The sequence below is a fragment of the Melozone crissalis genome, unplaced genomic scaffold, assembly GCF_028551555.1.
Source record: "Melozone crissalis strain CALT ecotype California unplaced genomic scaffold, PUWL_Pcris_2 ptg000088l_1, whole genome shotgun sequence".
In the NCBI taxonomy this organism is placed as follows: domain Eukaryota; kingdom Metazoa; phylum Chordata; class Aves; order Passeriformes; family Passerellidae; genus Melozone; species Melozone crissalis.
This window is the reverse complement of record NW_026535865.1, coordinates 93,336-113,711: the sequence shown is the minus strand read 5'-3', so window position 1 is coordinate 113,711 and position 20,376 is coordinate 93,336. Positions and strand designations below refer to the sequence as shown.

At 38.9% G+C, this 20,376-nt stretch overlaps 1 protein-coding gene across 3 annotated transcripts in view; it reads left to right on the top strand.

Moving 5' to 3' along the window:
• RANBP3 (RAN binding protein 3) overlaps positions 1 to 18,677 on the top strand; it is a 53,200-nt gene extending 34,523 nt beyond the window's left edge. For all 3 annotated transcript variants that reach the window (XM_054290969.1, XM_054290967.1, XM_054290968.1), the window contains 10 exons: positions 1,042 to 1,145; positions 5,317 to 5,436; positions 5,940 to 6,043; positions 8,344 to 8,422; positions 9,338 to 9,440; positions 10,307 to 10,431; positions 12,721 to 12,841; positions 14,402 to 14,544; positions 16,204 to 16,387; positions 17,262 to 18,677. In XM_054290969.1, coding sequence (XP_054146944.1) covers positions 1,042 to 1,145; positions 5,317 to 5,436; positions 5,940 to 6,043; positions 8,344 to 8,422; positions 9,338 to 9,440; positions 10,307 to 10,431; positions 12,721 to 12,841; positions 14,402 to 14,544; positions 16,204 to 16,387; positions 17,262 to 17,305 — 1,127 coding nt within the window. In that variant the 3' untranslated portion in view covers positions 17,306 to 18,677. The remainder of the gene's footprint in view (positions 1 to 1,041; positions 1,146 to 5,316; positions 5,437 to 5,939; positions 6,044 to 8,343; positions 8,423 to 9,337; positions 9,441 to 10,306; positions 10,432 to 12,720; positions 12,842 to 14,401; positions 14,545 to 16,203; positions 16,388 to 17,261) is intronic.
• Positions 18,678 to 20,376: the final 1,699 nt, after the last annotated feature.

The window sequence follows — 20,376 nt, the reverse complement described above, 5'->3', positions numbered from 1 at the left end:
GTGGCTTGCTTTTACTCAACACCCACCTTGGTTTTTCTAGTTTTCTCCTTTCAGAAAAGAAATATCTTAAATAGTAAGTGTATCTGTATTACATGAAGGATAGCATAGCAGAACCTTCAGATCTTGTGTAGGGTGACTGTCTGATGTTGCCAGGCCTCTAACTTTGGTGTAACCCATACTTAAGTTTTGAAATAAAAAGAATTTTAAGAGTGTGGTGTAGCAGTCAATCTCAAATGACAGCATTGACCATGGTGTAATAAGCTGTTACTGGTAATTGATCAACAATGAAGTACCTAAATCAGTGAGAGGTGCCTCTGGGCTTGGGGACCATTTTGCTGTTGGGGCTTTGAAGTACAAATTTAATTCTGAACATAGAATTTTAATTTTTAAGTTTGGTCATTCATATAATGTTTACTGTATTATGGAATTATGGAATTTGATGTAGCTGATGGAAATAGACATGGTAAAAGTGTGGAAGTTAATGCGAAAAGCTGTTTAAAGTCCCTCTATCCTAAACCCCATGTTTCCCCAGCCCGATGCCATTTGTTATGTGGAAGTTTAGTTGAACAGAAACAGGAGTAACTTCAGTTAATGCAGAGTCTGGCATAGAACCTAATATTTCTAGCTTGATTTCTTGACATGCCTCCCGACACAGATTGGACTCTACAGAGGACTTAGTATTGGGGTAAAATTTTCAGTGAGAGTTCAGTATGTGAGCAGGTAGATCAATCTGAAGACAAACCCTGCTGGCTGTGAACAGTATTAGATTAGTTGTACGTATTGAAGTCTTTACAACATTTGTATAGATTAATTTGCTGACTGGGTTTTCTGCATTTGGAATTTTGATTCTGCTAAGAATTGCTGAATTGTGGTCCTCATGTCTCTTGCAAAGTACTATGGGAAATTTTTGCTTTACATTACAACGTTTAATGGACTTAAACAAGAAAACTACATTCTATTTGCATAAGAAAAATTTTATGACAGTCTAAATATCTAGAGAGTTCACGTATATTTTTTTGGTTTTTTGTTTCTGTGTTACAGTTCTCAGCAGTGGCACCAATGGTGTAAATATCCCTCCAGATTCTGCAGCCACATCAGAATCACCAAGTGATGCAACATTGAAAAGTTCAGACTCTGAAGACAAGGTAAGTTGGAGAAGGAGACTCAAGGTGACAGACATAAATATTTTAGGAAATAAAGCTGGAAAGAAAACACAGACAAGGATAGGTTCCACTATGCTAAAAGAAACTGTGTGAATGCAGAGGCTTTGTTTTGGGAAGGCACTGAATTGGTCAAGGCTTTATAGATAAAGATCAGAGGCGAAGCCAGCAAGAGGGAGATCAAAGTGAACCTTCACCAGGCTTCAGGTTGTTTATTGAGCTGGTTGGTAGGATTCTGAAGGACAGCAGAGCTCATGAGAGCTCATTACCTGCATGGACAAACATGAGAATGAATAACTTATCCCAAAGCGCTTGAAACTGTGCAAGTTTGGGAGGAGGCCAGCATGTATGGGCTTGGGAGTTCCTTAAATCCAGAAAGAGAATGTGCATGTATCTCGTGAAAGCAGTCAAGACACCTGAGAACTATACAGAAGGATTGCCTGGATGTGTGGGAGAACTGGGAGAGCCTAAATTTGGCTGGAATTGGGAATTACGGGGAATGAAAAGCTGCAAGCAAGGCTTCCACTGGTACTGGCAGCAAAGGTAAAATGAAGGAAAATCGTAGGCCTTCTGCAAAATGTTAAAGGGAACCTAGTGGTGAAAAAAAAGAAAAAAAATCTGAGGTACTCAATGCCTTTGTCTTGTTTTCTACTGAAGAGGTCTGCTGTCAGGTCTACCAAATCCTCTTTTTAGGGGAAGCTTGACAGAGCAAATCATTACACTAAATTTGATTAAGGACTGTGTTAGACAATTTGACATACACTGGTCCATAGGACCAGACAGGATGTGTCCATGGGTGCAGAGGGAGGAGTCATGGTTTAACCCCAGCTGGCAGCCAAGTACCATGGAGCCACTTCTTCACTCCCTCTACTCAGCTGGGATGGGGAGAAGAATCAGGAAAAAGGTAAAGCTAGTGGATTGAGATAAGAACAGTTATTTAAGTGTTGAAACAGAGTTAAGTATAATAATAATAATTGTAATGAAAAGGGGAGAGAGACAGATAAAACACAAAGAAAAGAAGTGATGTCCAGTGTAGGTGCTCAGCACCCGCTATCTGTGCCCAGCTTGTCTCCCAGCAGCCATCAGCCCCTCACCAGCAGCTCCCCCAGTTTACACACTGGGCAGGATGTTTTATGGTGTGGAATATCTGAATGGCCAGTTCGGGTCACTGTCCTGGCTGTGCTCCCCTCCCCCTGCCCAGCTTCTTGTGCAACTCCTGGCTGGCAGAGCATGAGACACAGAGAACTCCTTGACTTGGGATGAGCACAACTGTGCCACAGCCAAAATACCAGTGTGTGATGAAGATTATTCTCATCCTGGATCCAAAATACAGTGTTGTGCCAGTGTTGTACTGGGAAGAAAATGAGCTCAGGACAGGGAGCTTGAGGGGTGCTTGTGTGAGACCACTAGCTGTCCTCAGAGAGTTGTGGTACTGTGGTGGGTCCCAGTTACTTGGAAAGAAGAAAGCATGGCACACCTTTCCACAAATGGCAAGAAAGAAGTTCCAAGAAAGTAGAAATGGCTGAGCTCCTTCCTCTCCCTTTGTAGTGAAGGAGTCCTAGGATATGAGGCACCTTAAACGGATTGAGAACAGCCAGCATAGATAAAACAGAGACCAACCTGATGAGCTTTTATCCTCTGAGATCATTTGCTTTTCAGAGAGCCCTACTTGTTGATTTTGACTTTAGGCAAAATCTTTGTATGGTCTGAAGTATCATTGTCATGGCCAAAATGGAGAGAGCTGTACTGCTTGAGTGGAATTTAAAAGTGGGTGATAAATTGGCTGAAGCAGTGAGCTTTGAGGGTAGCAGCCAGTGATTGGAAGTCTGACAAGTGTCAATCACTAGAGGCATTCCTAAGGACTGTTCAACATATACACAAACAACCTGGCAAGGTGGAATAAATCTTGTTACGTTTGTGGATACTACTATACTGTGGGAAGGAGAAAGCAGTTTTAGCAAAGCAGCCCGTAAGTCCTCTTAATCAATAAAAGGATACACTACTTATTCATGTTCAATCTATTGTTCATCACTGCTGCACAGCACCTGAAGGTTCTTGAGCTTTTTGTTCTCCTAAGGACTTTCTATTCTGCACCTCTGCCACCTGCTTTCCACAAGTGGCTTTGTGACTTCTCCCTGCACACGCCATGGTGGCACATTTCCTGATTATTCCCATACCATAGTTCTTATTCCACTATACTCAGAGCCTTTCACTTACAAAACTCCAAAGTAGTGTTGAAAAACAATTGCAACCTGCATGGGAATCACTCCTTCCTGCTTCTGTCCTAACTTCCTACTCCATAGCTTTTAACACTGATGGGAAGACCCAATGCTATGCACACACAAAGCCTCAGAAGTGACCCGCATACAGCAGTTGCCTCTCAGCAAGGCACACTTCCATCAGCATCAACAGCACCATAAGTAGAAAAAAACCCAAAACCACAGGAAGTCTGAGCATATTACGAAGAAAACTATATAGTTACCATGGGAACTTGGTTATTAGGGAGTACCACCTGCTCCACTGGAGAGGACACTCAGGGGGAAGATGCCTGTCTAGGGAGCTCATTACTAGTTTTTATGGCTGGCCAATGTGAAGTTTTTCTTTTTCCTTCCCTTTTTGATCTCCCTTCTTCCAAAATAAAATGACTGTCACTCTTAGAAGCAATACTATCAGCTATAGATCTGCTAATAAATTCTGTATGTGAGAACTTGTCTCAACATTTTTCATGCAGTATCAGGATCTCCAAGACTTGTCTGCACAGCTCCTTTCTAGACAGTCCCTCTTCAGTCCTTGTGACACATGGGTTCTTTCACCTCAGATACAGAACTTTGCATTTGCTAACCATCAGCTAGTTTTTCTCAGCTTGTTTTTCCAACCTGCTGAGATCCTGCTGAAGAGCCCCTGCCTTCCAACATACTGACCATTAGGCTTAGGAAGTGATCTTTCTCTTTTAGTGCCACTGGCAGATGGCATCAGGAATACCATATGTAGTTTGGGGCTTGACACTACATGAAAAACACTTAAAAATCACTCAAGTGACTGGAGCACAATAGGAGTGACGAGAGAATGAAAAAGCTGAGTATGTTCTGCTTGGACTAGGACAGGCGAATTGGAGAGAGCTCTCAGCTCTCAAGTGATAGGTGGTGGCAAGATGAGAATAAAATAAGGAAGTGTCTATCAAACAGGTGAGAAGCTGCAGATGTGGTGTGAAGGGGATTCCAGGTAGGTTTTAGGACATAACTGTCATACTTAGTGTAGTTGAACATTGAACTGAATTGTTCAAACCAAAAATCGCAGACAAAGACTCTCTAACTAATTAAAGTTTGAAAGTAGTATGTTTATTACGCCGGCGGGTGGCACGGGGTGGGGGGATTATCCCCGAAGTGCATGACCACATCACACAAGGATTTTTGCCTTCTATTTATTTCCCAAAATAATATATATGCATAACTCCAGCACCTCCCATTCCTGCTTTGTATTAAAATGAGATTATTAGTACTTCAGTTCTTCTCTTGAATGGGGTTGGTGGTCTTGAACTGGGTCAGTGGTCCCAGGAATGAAGTCAGGAGGGTCTTTGTCAGGTCTCTGTGACCCTCTGGCACGATCCACGGTCCCCTGCTTCATTATGGATTGACATAGAGTCCAGGTGCTGGGCATTGTTCTACTGGTTTCACTATGTTCCTATAATCGTTCACTTGCTCCACTTCCTTCTACAAGTGAGCTTATTTGTAATATAACAATTAGCTTTAGCTTAAGCATCTAGTAATTATTAACCTATTGTTAGTGTATCTAACTTCAATATGAATTGGCTCTAACCCTTAGCTAAAATCTTAAACCTTTAAAATCGTGATTCAGAGCCAGACTACCAAAATGTAAAACTGTCACGTGGATTGTTTTTGAAACTTGATATGAGATCTTGGGCAGCTTAATAGAATTTTGAAGTTGGTGCTGCTTTGAACAGAGTTTGGACCAGGTGCTCGTTAGAAATTCCTTTGAACCTTAACTATTCTGTGATTTGCTAAGAAGGACACTTAACAACAGAGACATTTAAATGCAAAACATCCCTTGTGGATCTGAAAGTGTTATTGGCTTGTCATTGTAAATGAATGTGTGACTCACCTTGTCATAAGGTGTTTTTATTTTTCCATTTCTTTAGACAGCAGAATGTCAGAAAAAGGAGTCCAACAATACTTCAGATGATGACTGCTCTGAGAAGGTTGAGCTAAATGCACAGCAAGCATTCGTTTTTGGGCAAAATTTACGAGATAGAGTTAAGGTAAACACGTTTGTTCTCTTGACTAAGAGTTTATGAATATATGTGAAATTAAGAACTATGAACACAGCAGAGTTGTCTGTTTGATAAAACTAGTCTTTGTACATTTAATAAATTAATTCTGTTAAGTAACATAAGAAGCTTTTTTGAAAAAAATGCATCTACTGCAATCATGAGTAACAGCTAAAGCTCAGTAGAATGTGGTGTTTTCTCTTACTTTTTGGGTTAGAATGAAGTTGAAATGTGGTCCTAAGCTGTTCCCGTGCTACCAAGACTTCAAAGAAAAGATGGAAAAATAGGCTGAGCCTGGGCTTAAACTTGTGCGTAGAATAACTTGTCTTGAAGACGGGTTAGCTCAGGTTTCCTTGCATGCTAAAAGAAAGTGTAATATTGGGACATATCTTGTTTTATTGTAGAAAGCATTTGTGGATGAACTTTGTCTTTAGGTAGAGTGAGTTGAAAATTTCATAATTAAAATTATTGATATATACTTGTTCTTTTTCTAGCTAGGAGATGAAAGCAATGAAACTGCCGATGTGCAGAATGCTGGCCTTCTGACATCAGATATACCTTCTGCAACAAACTATTTTCTACAGTACATCAGTTCCAGGTGAGACTACAGGGAAACCAATATAACAGTTCTCCTTACTCTTTATTTTCCTTATTAAAAATTCGGTATGATTCTGTTCTTTATTGGATGCAGGGCTTAGACTGGGTCAGTGGGAACCTAGACTTCTGAAGAATGAGATGGCAATCTTCAGATCTGGGGGAATCCTCAATCATCTCTTCAAGGGAGATGCATTTGATATTATTTATTTGACCACATCCTCACCAACACTTCTTCAGAAAACCAAAAAGCATGACATGAGAGGCATGAAACCAAAAAGCATGACATTCTTCTCATGAATGATCAGAAACAGAGATCTGCACTGTATTTGTGTTGTTCAGTAGGTTTCATATAAGATACAGATAAAAGGAAGAATAGTTAAAATTTTTCCATTATAGTAACCTTTTCAGAGTGGCCTGTATGAATAAGTAGGAGCCTAACTGTGGGAGGTTTTTGAGAGAACTTCTAAAGAATAACAATAACATCAGTAACATCAGAAGAAACGTGATGTATAGGTAAAGCGAGGCAGCCAGGAGAAAACTGCTAATCCTGTCTTATGTAGTAATGACCTCTGAGCTGACAGCCTTCGCTTGAGGCTAAGGTAGTGATACATGAAATCTGTATCTGTGTGAAGATGCTGGCTTAGTTGTGGTCAAAAAATTTAAGTAGTGTAAAGAATAAGAAAACAGAAGATACAGAGCTGTGAATTCATGGAAAAATGTGAGGGGAAATCCCACCAAGAGTGATGAAGCAGAGCAACATCTCTGCTCCTGGCATAAACTGAAATTCAGATTGAGGCAAGGAATTAATTGTAGGAAAAGCAACAATACGTGCTTTCTTTGTCTTTATATTTGGCATTTTTAAGATCATGTTGTTCACCATGAAGGAGGCAGTAGGCTGTTTTGCCGTCTATGAACTTTTGATGCTGAACTTTTCAGATGTTGTACTGGAGAGGTAGAGAACACCTTTGCCCTCTAGATGCCAGATCAGTGTCTTTCCAATAGACACAGTCAGACTTATTCAATCAGATTTGGCAGACAATAACTACTAATATGTGGCCTTCAAATACCAGAATATTTTCTCGCATTTTTCAACTCATGTGACACCTACTGTCATTTTATTTGAGTCTTTACTTTGGGAAGATTTATTCTTGGTGAGTCAATTGTGAGAAACCTAGGTTTGAACTTGTCTTAAAAACAATATTGTCTCTAAGGGGAGTTGGGTCTGGTTTTCTGATGAGATGGCAAAGCATTATGGTAATCAACTTGTAAAAAGAAACTCCTCCCTTTGTGTAACACTGTAAATTCTTTAAAAACTAAATATGCTAGGTGGCATGGCAGATATTATTGGTAGGCCACATTGAGTTCCCTGTCAACATTTGGAGTTCAGAACTGTGGTATTTAATTCCCTTAGGAGGTAAAATTATCTTCTACTGAGGATCTCCTTCGTTCTAGGAATCTCTTTAATCAGAAGTAGCAACTCTGCATGTACAATTTAAAGGTTTGCTTGGTTTCACTTGAATCATGTAGATGCGAGTCCCCATTTTCTAAACTTGGTGAAATGCACGTAGGCTTGATTTGGAATGGTCTGCTTTTGTATGTTCACTCTGTGAGCAAGCTGGTGTCTTAATAAGGTATGCCTGATGGGAAGGGACAGGAACAATGACTTTTAAAGTCTTTTGTCTGTAAAAGAATAAAACTCCTGTCTTTCCTAAATAGGATTTAAAATCTGTTAATATAAATACTAATGGGAAGAAGATGTTTATTCTGTAAGGAAGAAGTAAAGGCTGATATTTGATTGTGAAACTTCTTGGAGAGTCTGTGGTGTTGCAGCTAGTCTGATAAAAGGCATTACTTATCCCTGCTGCCTTTGCTTCAGTTATGGTCTTGCAAATGCTTTTGTTTCTGTTTGTTCAGTTTCTGAAAAAATTGACCTAAAGATGTGTAATAGTTCAAGTCTGTACATGTAGAATACAGTTTAAAAAAAAGTATGTTACATGATTAGACAATAAGCCCTCACTTAGCATTCAGCATTGCTTTGTATTTTAGTAGTTATCTGAAGGGGAAGATTTTGACAGAAAAAAATAATTTGTTGTCATTCTGAGAGAATTCTCGTTCTGTAAAACTAGAATGTGCTCTCATGTTAAGTTGGATTAATTTTTACCTAGGTTTGTGTCAACCAGTGCTTACTTTCTTAAAGACAGTGACAATCACTCACTTTCTGAGAATTTTTATTAGTAGAAAATAAAAAAGGTATTATTTTCTATCTTGTAAAACCTGGCTTGTTTCTTGGGTTTTTTTCAGTGTAGAGAACTCTACGAACAGTGCAGATGCATCTAGCAACAAGTTTGTTTTTGGACAGAACATGAGTGAGCGAGTCCTAGTGAGTATCCACCATGTATATGTTGTAATTTTGCCAGTAGTTTGTTATGGATTCTCACTCAGGAATTTTGAGAGCCTTTAATTATACTTCTCACTTGATTATGGGGTTTTTTCAGTCATTTCCTTTGAAGGTAACTTACTTTGAGTGCAGCACGGGAAGTTCATTATAAGCTATTGTCTGCCCAGCAATACTTTCCAGGGTTTCCCTTTCAAGCTCTCAGTGTAAGGATATTCAGTGCCCTCTCTGTAGTGCACATGGTTCTTGTGCCCAAGCATTTTATGACACAGCTCGTTGCTTTAAAATGGCTATTGGAGTTTAAGTATTAGAGGGTATTTTATGTTTGTCCTCAAAATTCAGAGCAGTTCAGTAATGTGACTCCCCCCAGAGGGGATTTCAAGCCCAGCAGTAAAGCAGCTGCCTCAGGACTGAGGTATGATTCTGGAGATGCTGTTCATGATGTACCAACCTAAGGAATAACTTCTAGTACCTCATTGTTTCTTGCTGTTGTTTGTATTCCTGTGCTGCAGCAAAATGGAAACGTTTAATGCTGAATGTTCAGACCTGTCTAACTACAAAGCAGCAGTTTGGTCAATTATGACATGAGTAGCTGTAGCTGAAATTGATTTGCTATGTTGAACAAAGCAAGTCAAAAAGCTTCAGAATAAAGGTTGAAATTTGGTATCAGTTCCAGGGAAAATAATTCAGACTGGTTCTTAGGTCACACTCCATTCAGTTCCTTGGCTAAGATAGTTGGATAGTTTTGACTGTGAAAGCATGTTGTCCATGAGATTCTTTTTTTTGCCATATGGTTTATAAATACTGGAGCTACCCTCAGTACTTGATCACTAGTCCTGTTTAGCAGGATTAGTGTATGTTTTCTCCCTTCTGTTCACCTCCTCTTTATTTCTGTGATAGAGCCCACCAAAATCAAATGAAGGTAGTACAGAGAGTAATAAGGAGAATGCTGCTACAGAGTCTGGGTCTGAATCGTCTTCTCAGGAGGCCACGCCAGAAAAAGGTGAAAACCAAAATATTATATTAGGAATGGTAGTTAATCCGTTTTTAAATTACTGTATTTTTCAGTATCCTGTTACTTTTCAAAAACATAACATTTTTATGTTGCCTTTACTGTCTCCTGTAACCAAAGATACAGGCTGGGTGTGGAAGTTGCTGGATGCTGTAGATCCTCTAATAGCAAACATGTGCAGGCTGCACTTTCTTTTATATTCTCAGTCTGTGGTTGTGGGAGTATCTTCAATGGAATAAAATTAGAGGGAATTAACAGAACTGGTAGTAGGACCTGGTAGAGAACGTAGGAGAAATGTGGCAAACTTTTTTAAACAATTCTATTTCATTTCAAGTGACTGAATTCCAGAGTCAAATGTATGTTGCATTGAGTGGGTGCCCACATGTTGCTTGAACTCAGAACTGGTTGCTGGATTCTATGACTTCAAATTGTCAAGATATTACAGAAATTCTGAGAACCATGGGTTTTCTTCAGTAAACTGCTTGCAAGCCTAAATGGAAGTAGAAAATTAAATGCACTGTCCATGTGTAGGCACAGCTGTATGGCTAGCAAGAGTATCAGTACTGCTGGAGCATCTACAGATAAGGAAGTGTCCATGCAAAGGTTTTGAACTATTGCATGTATGGATAAGACTTCTTGAGAATGTATTTGTTTTGTTCCTTATGCTTGTGAAACAAGTATTAAAAGACAAGCTTTAACTTCTGCTTTACATTTCAGTAATTTTTAATGTGTTCTATTAAAGTCTGTTTTTTGTGCATTTCAAAGGGTCTCAAAATTCTCTTGTACTTGTGTGAGACTTTTATATATCGTACAAAATTTTATGATAATCATTCTCAGACTCTCAAAATGTTGTTCAGCTAATAATATTTCAGAATCACTGGCAGAGTCTGCAGCAGCCTATACTAAAGCAACAGCAAGGAAGTGTTTATTAGCGAAGGTAGAAGTGATTACTGGGGAGGAAGCTGAAAGTAACGTGTTACAGGTAAGAAACGGATAGAGGAGCTTTGAGTTTGTGGGGATTCATATGGATGTCTGTCACAGTAACAAGTCCACAGATAGGTTGGACTTAAATCTACACAGGGGATCCTCAGCCAACCCTGTCCAAGCTTAGATGCAAGCACACCACTGGCCAGAGATCTGGGCAGAGAGAGATCCCAACCAATCAGCTGTTTAAGCCAGGAAGTTTCAAACCCCCTGTATCAGCAGGCCTCCATAATAAACCATTGCTGTTGTTGCCTCGATCTCTGAGAGTTTGTGTCATCCCTGTCTCTGACCCCACGTAACAGATGTCCAGTGAATGCACACCATCTGATTCCCTACAATTCAGCCTTCCTCTATATCTCTAATGTATTTTCTTGTGTTAAAATGCAAACTTTAGATATTTTTATCAAATCCTTATTTATTAACTTGTTATCCATTGTTTTTTAATTTCCTCTTTATGAATAAATTTTAGCATATAGGCCATCCAGGTGTATCTTAAGCATACTTTCCTGAATCCATCACATAGAAGCTTCTATTTTCTGTGAGACAATTATTTGAAGAAAATTTAAATTAATTAAATATTTTAAGTTCTTTAATTGTTGTACTACTGAAGATTTTCTAAAATTTGGAATGGACTATTTATGCCAGCAGTCTAGTTTCTTGCGAAATAGAAACTGTATCACAAACACTCAGGAATTCGATTTGAGATAGTTAATTGAATTAGTGATGTTGTAAAAGGATATTTGGTCATGACTTAGACTGCTGATTTTAATGGAGATATATTTAACATTGTAGCTATTAATTAACTTTAATATACTTACTAACTCTAGTGTATCCTTAAGAAAAACATGCAGGGTTTTCATATAAAATGAAGTGGTGTATGTATTTTTTCCCATTTCTCTTTGTACTCCAATTATAGTTTAGTTTTTTTCCTTGAGATAGTGTGTTTCTCAGCATTTGAATTGTGTTATTTTCAAGGATAACTTTTTTATTCTTACAGACACAATGCCCTATTCTTTTGAGACCAAACAGTTGAACTATCAGTATCTAATGCCTATCAGTTACACTTGTATTACCTTAAAAATGGTTCTCTGTAATGTTTACCTTCTTGGACTTATTTTTACCAGACATACTGGTCTTTAAATGTTCTTCTGGTGCATCTCTGTTTCTATTTAATTCAGAAATGTCTGGGTGCTTCACGTAATTGAGCAAGACACTGAAGAGATAAGAATCCTGTTTCACTTAGAAAAACTACAACTTTTGGCAGTTGCATACTTAATAGAGGACTGACTTGCCTGAATATGTTGTAATTTAACAGATCTCTTGCTTAACTTTAATTCTTTTTTTCTTGTGAAATGTAATGCATTAAAATTCCAAATGGGACTTGTACAGACAGAACTATGTTAATGTTGCAGAAACGTACAGAGCTAGATGTTTTGGCGTGAAGAAGATGAGAAATGAAAGGAATGAAAATGGAAGTATCTTTTCCACTTAGTGCATGCTCATCTGTGGGGAGCTTGAGGAGTGATGGTTTGACGTATAAAGCCTCAGCAGTAACAGTAAAATTGGATTAGAGAGGGCGATATAGAGATGTTTGGCATGGAAGAAAAAGGGAGCTTGTAGGTCAAGATCCTTCAGTATTCCTACTGTTGGGAAAAATACATAGACCTTTTGAATTTTATAACGTCTGAACCCTCAGTTAATAACCTCAGTTATTATTGACTTTGTGTTCAGGCTTTGATAATGAATCGATAATGAGCTAGCATGTTTGTCCATCCTTTGCTTCCTTACAGGAAGAATTTTGCTTTGCTTTCTTTTTTCTCAGTAAATTATATTATATAATTATAATATAATAATTATATAAATTATAAAATATAATTTCTCAGTAAATTATATTTACTGAGTCTTCCCAGCAACAAATAACATATTCAGTGGTACAGTGTGTACCTAAGGCTTTTAAAAGAATTAACTGATACAAGCCAGTCTCCTATGACATTAAGTTTCCTCTGTGAAAATTTATATATTACCTGAAAATTACTTGTTGTTTTGATCTTGAACCCTCTTATTCTTTAAGAATACATAGCTTCTTTTAGTAAAACTTGATGAAAACAGACAGCATATTTTGAGAAATGTATTGCAAAAGAGAGGATGACTGTTTTGATTTCCACAGCTATAAACAATTAAAAATTCCAGTATGAAATCTGAATATTTTTTACTCAACTCTAGGTGACTAAGAAATATATTATTACTTCAATCAACCACTATGCCATAGACATATTTTCTGTTACAGATTCAGTGCAAGCTGTTTGTATTTGATAAAAGCTCTCAGTCTTGGGTGGAAAGAGGTCGAGGACTCCTGAGACTCAATGATATGGCCTCAACAGATGATGGAACATTACAGTCTCGGCTGGGTAAGAGGAACCAGGGGAAATGAGATACTGGATGACAGTCATCCTATTTTCATAAGGTTCTTCCTTGACACACAGCAACATTCATTTAAGTTTCTATTAGCTCCAGAAACTCAGAAGCAGTTTGGACCTTTTCTTTTGCTTCAGTTAGTGAATACTGCCTCCAAAGAGAGTATCTTCATACCCTTCTATTGCAGCACATGTTCCAGTTACTTTTTCCCCAATAAAAGCAAGCCATATTTAGTAACTAGAATATTTGCCTAGAAATTTATGGTAACATCATTCAGATCTGGCTGTTTTGGATAGGTTGCTTGTGATGAGGGAAGTCTGTTTGAATAGTGCACAATTGTTCAGGCTGGCAGGAATGTGCATTAGCCTGAGATTATCTGTTCAGATACCACTGCTGAACTTTAATGTATAAACATATAAGGCTTCAGACTAAATAGCTTTAGATATGACTCATAATCTTCAATAGCCTTGTTTCAGTTTAAGCCCAGCCAGCAGCCAAGCCTCTTGCAGCCGCTTGCTCCCTCTTTCCAGCAGGATCAGGGAGAGAACTGGAAGTGTATAGAAGTTAGAAAACTCCTGGGTTGAGATAAAGGCAGTTCAAAAAAGAAAGCAAAAGCGGTGCATACAATTTGCAAACAAAGCAAAACAAATTAATTCACTGCTTCCTGTGGGCAAGCAGGTGTTCATCCATCTCCAGGGCAGTAGGACCCCATCATGTGTAATGGTGACTTGGGAGGAGAAACACCATCACTCCAAACATCCTCCCTTCCTCCTCTTCCCCCTGCTTTATATCCTGAGCATGGTGTTTTGTGGTCTGGAATATCCCTTTAGTTAGTTTCGGTCACCTGTCCCAGCTGTGCCTGCTCATAACCTCCCACCTACCTGTCACAGCTGATATGTAGCTGGACTGATAAATCTGGTCATAAACAGAGATTCAATTCAGCTTGACTGGTTGGTTAGAGAAAAGAAATCCCTGGGTGAGCAGTGATGGGATAGATTTGAACTCAAACAAAAAATCCCAGCCAGTGCCATTCAATCCTGAATGCAGACATATAATGGGTCAGGGAGCTAGGCAGTGCAGAGATCCCGACCAATCCGTTGTCCAAGCGTGGGAGCCCCCTGTGAGAGGGGACGCCGAACAATAAACCAAACTATTTGTCACATGATCATCTCTTGTACCTGTCTCCAACCTATGAGCATAATGTGTTACATAGTCCCATCCTCCTCATCAGTGTAGTAGTATGAAAAGCAGAAAAGACCTTAGCTCTGTGCAAGCACTGCTCAGCAATAACAAAAATACCTCTGTAATATCAACTGTATGTTCAGCACAAACCCAAAATAAAGCTCCATACCAGTGACTGGAAAGAAAGTTAACTCTACCCCATCCAAAACCCACACAAAGCCTACATTCTCCTCATTTACAGTTGTGACAAAAGCCTAAGAGGGCTTATTTATAAAAAGACTGAAACCTTTGTACAGTAATAAGTGTCTTGGCTGTTTTGAGCTTCCTGATGTGTCTTTTTCCACCTAACTGATCTTCTAACTTGGCTTTAGTGATGAGGACTCAGGGGAGTCTCAGGTTAATCTTAAATACCAAGCTCTGGGCTCAGATGCAGATCGATAAAGCCAGTGAGAAGAGTATCCGGATCACCGCCATGGATACAGAGGACCAAGGAGTTAAAGTTTTTCTTATATCAGTGAGTACTGTTTATGTCTTAACCATCATGCTGAAGTTGGTGCTCACTTAAACTGTAGCTGAGGTAGCATTCCATTTTTGTTTGCACCCTACACTGTCTTAACATCACCCTTGCCCCAAAGACAAGACACTTGGCAGATTTGCTTGTCTAGAAAGTCTTGCAAGCTGTGAACAAATGCCACATCAAAGGCTGCCCTAGGAAGCCATGTTGTTCAAAGCATTGCCCATGGAGTCATGGAGATCTGCTTCGCACATACTGAGACTCTAGTGTTTCATGCAGATTCTTTTCTGATTTAAAAAAAAATTGGCATTATTTAATGGATTTTATGCAGTAGTTTAACTAAAATTAGATTTAGTGGAACTTTCAGCACAGGAAAACTGTCATTGTCTGCATTGTGGGAGGATGAATAGGTGCCCACTGAAAAGGAAACACTAAAGAACATCATATTAGTACTTAAGGTTTACACATTTAAACTTTGATTTTCCTTTGATGCAGTGTACTAAAGCAGTAACAGGATAGTGAAAGTAGTTTCTGTGCTTACTAAATGGGGAACAGCAGTCGCAGTCAGAATTACTAAAACACTTGAGCTCTGGTTGTACAGTCAGCAAGGGAGAAAGGTCATTCCCTAATGACTGCTAAAGCACTAACATATTTGGAGGTCTGAGAACATTCTTTTGATTTAGACTGATTTTACACAAGATGCAAGAGAACAAGTGTCTTGCAAAACAATTAGTGTTCCTAGGGATCAGAAATTGAGAGCATCAGCAAATGGTCAGCTTTCCCTGTGACATTAGGTTTGTAGGCCTGGGATCTGGAGTCCCAGAATTGAACTTAATGATACCAAATATGCATTGATGAAGAAAAATAAATGAAATTATTGGATAAGTTTTTCTCCATATTTTTCTAGTTTTGGAAGTTTTGAGTTTCTGTCATCAGGTTACTCACTCTTGATTTTAGTATTGATAGAAAGTATCTTGTTTGGAATTACTTTTTCATTTTCAGTTTATTGCAGGGGAATTTTGCAGATACAGAGTTGACACATTCAAGTGTCACGTGGGGTGGATGGAAACTATTTTTTATTAAAGAATTTGGGGAAACTATTTCTTATGACAGAATTTGACAGGCTGTCAAAAATGCTTCCCTCTGAAACAGAGACTGTTCAAAAATTTTTGAGTAATTGCCTGTCTGTTCATTGAGTTTTCTCATTATATCTCATATTGATATTTTATGCCAGTTCCTCATGAAACAGTTGGCTTAATTATGATTAACTAATGTGTGAAGTTGAATTATTGACAGGCCAGCAAAAATCTGCAAGATTTTAATTGAAGGTCTTCTTAATATGAGCTTTTGGGAGCTGTCAGGAAAGCTATGTGATTTCTGTGTGAAGAAGGCTATATGAGATCAGCAAATACTGGGTATGTTAGCCAAAGAAAGTTGGAACTAAGCAGAGGAATATACTCTCACCACCAGAGTTCTGTATATCTAATGTCCTGCTGCATGTAGCACAGTCCATTCTGACTGGTTTGAAAAACACTTTATGAGAAAACTAAAAAGTATATTGTGAAATTTGGCATGACTGCTGTGTATTATGTCAGCAGTGTTTTATTGTGTTATAATTCCATGCACTGTTTTCTTATTTCTGAATATTAAAAAATGCAGGCAAGCTCTAAAGATACAGGGCAGTTGTATGCTGCATTGCACCATCGGATCTTGGCCTTGCGCAGTAGAGTGGAACAAGAGCAAGAAGTCAAGAATGCAGCCCCTGAACCAGAGGTAACGCAGTCAAATGAGGAAGACAGTGATGATGATGATGTCATTGCACCTTCAGGATCAGTTGGAAGTGGTAAGTAGGAAAGACAATGGTGTTTCCTGTTTACCATGCATTCTTCTGTGTCATTTCTTAAGGCAGTCTGTGCTCTTTGTGTATGTCTATGGAGTAGGACTATTGCATGGCTTTCCTTTTTGAGCACAACTACTCCTTGCTTCTTCTCCAAACTGGTAAAAGGCCCCTGTGCTGCCTGTGAGTTATATGCCACAGTTTAGCAGAGGTTTTCTGTGCTTTTTATCATTTACAGGATTTCTAAGTGTAGTTCTGAGTTTCATTTTTACCTTAATCATGGCCAGGAGTTGCACATGAAACCTGAGTTGAGTCAGAATCAGTAGACAGCATCTAGAATGACCTTTCAGTAGGGAGCTGTTTGGAAAGCAGAAGGTTTACAAAGGGGCATGGAAGGAGTGAAATGCTTTTTATTGTGCATGAGGAGATCATAATTTAAGAAAAATACTAGTCATCAGTTTGAGGAAGGCTTCCTTTTGTACTCTCAACTTGGAAGTCATCTGTACTTTGCTTTGTTGTGGCTGAGAACATAGAGCCTTTGATAGTCCTCCATCCTGATTCACAGAAGGGGAAAAAGGGAGGAATGAATATGAACAAAAGCAGTGGGAAGATTGAAAAGCTTGGAAACTGAGCTTTTAGGTTTTTGGGTGCTGCTGGGATTCCTGAACTAGATTAGTCAAGAACATAAAATTCTGCAGTAGACAGATCTTAGTCTGGAGAAGGCCATATGCAAGGTGGGAGAGGGGGAATTCTACAGTTTTCATCTCTCATTGAACACCTGAATCTGAGACTTACGTAGGCTACTTGGGATGAGTCTCTTACTGCAAGGCAAGAAACAAAAGATATTTCTTATGACCAAGAACTACTTTTATTGTTTCAGGTCCTAATGATGAAGGTGATGGGCAGAACGTTGGCAGCACATAGCAGATGTGAGCCAATCTGCTTGCAAGGCTGCTATGAACACCATCTTGCAGGCATCTCTGGATACCCCAGGCCAGCAATTCTTTCAGGAGGTTTAGAAAGCTCCAGGACTTAAGAACTGTGCACCTCTGTTCTGTTTGTTTGGGTTTTTGGTCTGGATCAGTAGATTCCACACAAAAAATAGCAGACTTGAAAACTACCTGAATGTGGTTTGGGACGTTGAAAGCTCATCATATTGATGAGCAAAAAAAAAAAAAAATCCAACCCCAAAACAACATAAACACAAAATGCAACCACCCCCAACCATTTCCCCTCTTCCTTGTAATTAAAATGGCACATTACAGTTTGTCACAGCTTTTCATTGGGACCTTTTGGCTGTTTCTTCAATAGTTCATGTCTTGCAGGTCTCCAAGATAGAACTTTTTGACATGGTTCCAACTTGAATTCTGCTTTTATAACCCCTACTCCCCTTTACGCAGGGAAACCCGGTCCTCACTAGGCTCCTATGCTCACTGGCTGCCCTTTTGGGTTCATTTGTTCTTTTTGGACTTTAGATGGGGCAGGTTATGTTTTTACCATTTAATCCCAGCATAGGTTGTGGATGTGGGCACCATTGTTTGCTGTCTAGTGGGTTTGTAAACAGAAAGAAACAAAACATTGTGGTTCACCAGAAGAGCTTTTTTAATGCGATAAGAGACTTTAAAGTCTGCAGGACGTTTTGCTAACTCCTTTTTTCTTCCCATTTCATTATTATTTTTTGGGGATTTATATTGTGGTGAGACTTTTTTATTTTAGTTTTTCAATAAGATGCTCTTGTGTGTTAAAAAAGTGAAACTATTGTTTTGTACTGTTCTTTTCTGTTACTATTTAAGGGAGAGCTAAGCCACTATATATAATAGATGTTGCATACAATTTTTCTTAAAAAATTTTGTTTCTGTGGCTACAGTAAAGTGCAGGAGGCATACAGGTTACACCTTCAGAAAAGTTAATGACAAAACAGCTGTTAGCCCTTGGAAGAATAAAATAGGCTCATGTAATGAGCTCTGCCAGCCATTAAAATAAATCTGTATAATAAAGCAGCTCTCATTTAATGGCTTGATTCAACAAGCCATTTAAGCACTTGCCTGACTTAACTGTATGTGAATAATCTTACTGAAGTCAATGCAACTCTTCGTGCTTAAAGTTGAGGACTTTTTTTTTAAATCTTGCTGAATTAATGGCCTTAAATAGAAAATTTAACTTCTAAACCCTTCCTGTCCCTGTTCCATTTCCTGAAGTCTTGCAGCATGAAGAAAAAGGTAATACTCCCAGCCTTGAGTAGTTTGGGCTGAAGGTTATTGTATTCTATTCCACCACAAATAAAAGCAAAAATGTGGTTTTCTGTGTGCAATTCTGAAGTACTCCTACTGTAACCATAACTCTTTTTTTGGTGGGTTTTTTTTTGGTTTTTTTTTTTTTGGTTTTTTTTTTTGCTTTGGGTGTTTTTTAATAATTTGAGCCTTTTATGTGAAAGTTGAGTTTTATTTTCTTATTGAAACATATGGTATATTCTTGTCCAGCAAGGTTGGAATTTGGTAGTCACCAGGTCACTTTCACTTTAAATTCCCCAAATTGTTCTGTTTCCTTTATAAATCGTTTGCTGATAGATAATTTCTGACTTGCATGCTTGCTCTTTTGTAGATTAACAATCTAAAATGGCATCACCTAAAAGAAAATGAAAGGGGAAGAAGCATTTGACGTAGCATGAATTGAAAACAGAAACCCAGGCTATAGCACAAAATCAACTTTGAAATTTAGTATTCAAATAGTAAAACAGTCCATATTGCTTCTGTTTTAATGAAACACACTTTTCACTGGCAGTCAAGAACAAGTTTTCCCCTGTTTTCTGTTGTTAATCATCACTGAAGACTGATGCTGTTGGGGCAGACGGTGCTTTCCCTTTTCCTGATAGCCAGAAAGGAACATCTGTGATTGCTTTTGTGGAAATTGAAAAGGGCTAATGATAAGCTGTGCCACTGCATCTTGAGCTCTCTAGATTGTCTGCTCATGCCTTCTTGCATTTTGGTTTTCTTTTTTCCTCCTTAGGGTTATGGGGGTTTTTATCAATGAACAGACCTTTTGCTGCACCCCCTACTCTTGGCATGCTTCTACAGGGGCATGGCAGATTTCTTAGTACCCACCACACAATTGTTTCTGCATCACAAGTCTGGGGACTTTAGAGTAAGTGATCTGCATTTTGGATCTGGGATCTTTTTACATTGTTGAGATACTCGGATTTAGACTACTCTTTTCAAAAACCCTTGCACCATAAAGCTGTTTCTTGTCGGCAGCTTGTTCATAAGGAAAATTAATTAAGTGTCTTGGCCCGCACACCTACTTTTGTGAAAACAGGCATTATTTCCTGGTCCAAGGCTCTATGGCGTCCATGCTGAGTCTCACTTTGAAGCGTTTTACCTAAAATGCAAACAATGGTGCATGAAGATTCAGAAATATTGAATAAGCATGCTTGCTTTGGGGTTTGATGGTACACAATCACCTACAGCTTTCTAAAAATTTTGGCAACTATTTACTGATGTAGATTTTATTTTTAGCTAGAAGCTTTGCATAAATGTTTATAGTGAAGGCAGAAATGTTGCTGTGCATCCCAACAGAATTGTGTTGCTGTGCGTCCCAACAGAATTGGCAGTGGGTTGAGTTCAGGCCCTGCCCAGCAAGATACAGTCAGCCAAAGCAAAACCCTGACTTAGCTCTCTGCTTTAAGCCTTTAGTAAGCCAGTGACAGGCAAAACTGGATAATGCCCATGTATCTCAAAAGATCTGTGTAAGACTGTCATATCAAAATGTACATGGGAATTACATTAAAACCTGTGTCAGCAAGCAAGCAAACAAAACACCCTGAGCCCTGCGTTGTGTTTCCTGTACCAAGCAGCGGCTGTTCCAGGGGAGGGTAATGGTGACCAGCTCTGCTGCCTTACAGCAATCTTCCCCTTGATCGTGCTTATGCTCCATCTTTCCCCTTAAGCCTCTTGTTAACTTTTGTGTGGTTTTGACAATTCCTTATAGCCTGTTGGCTG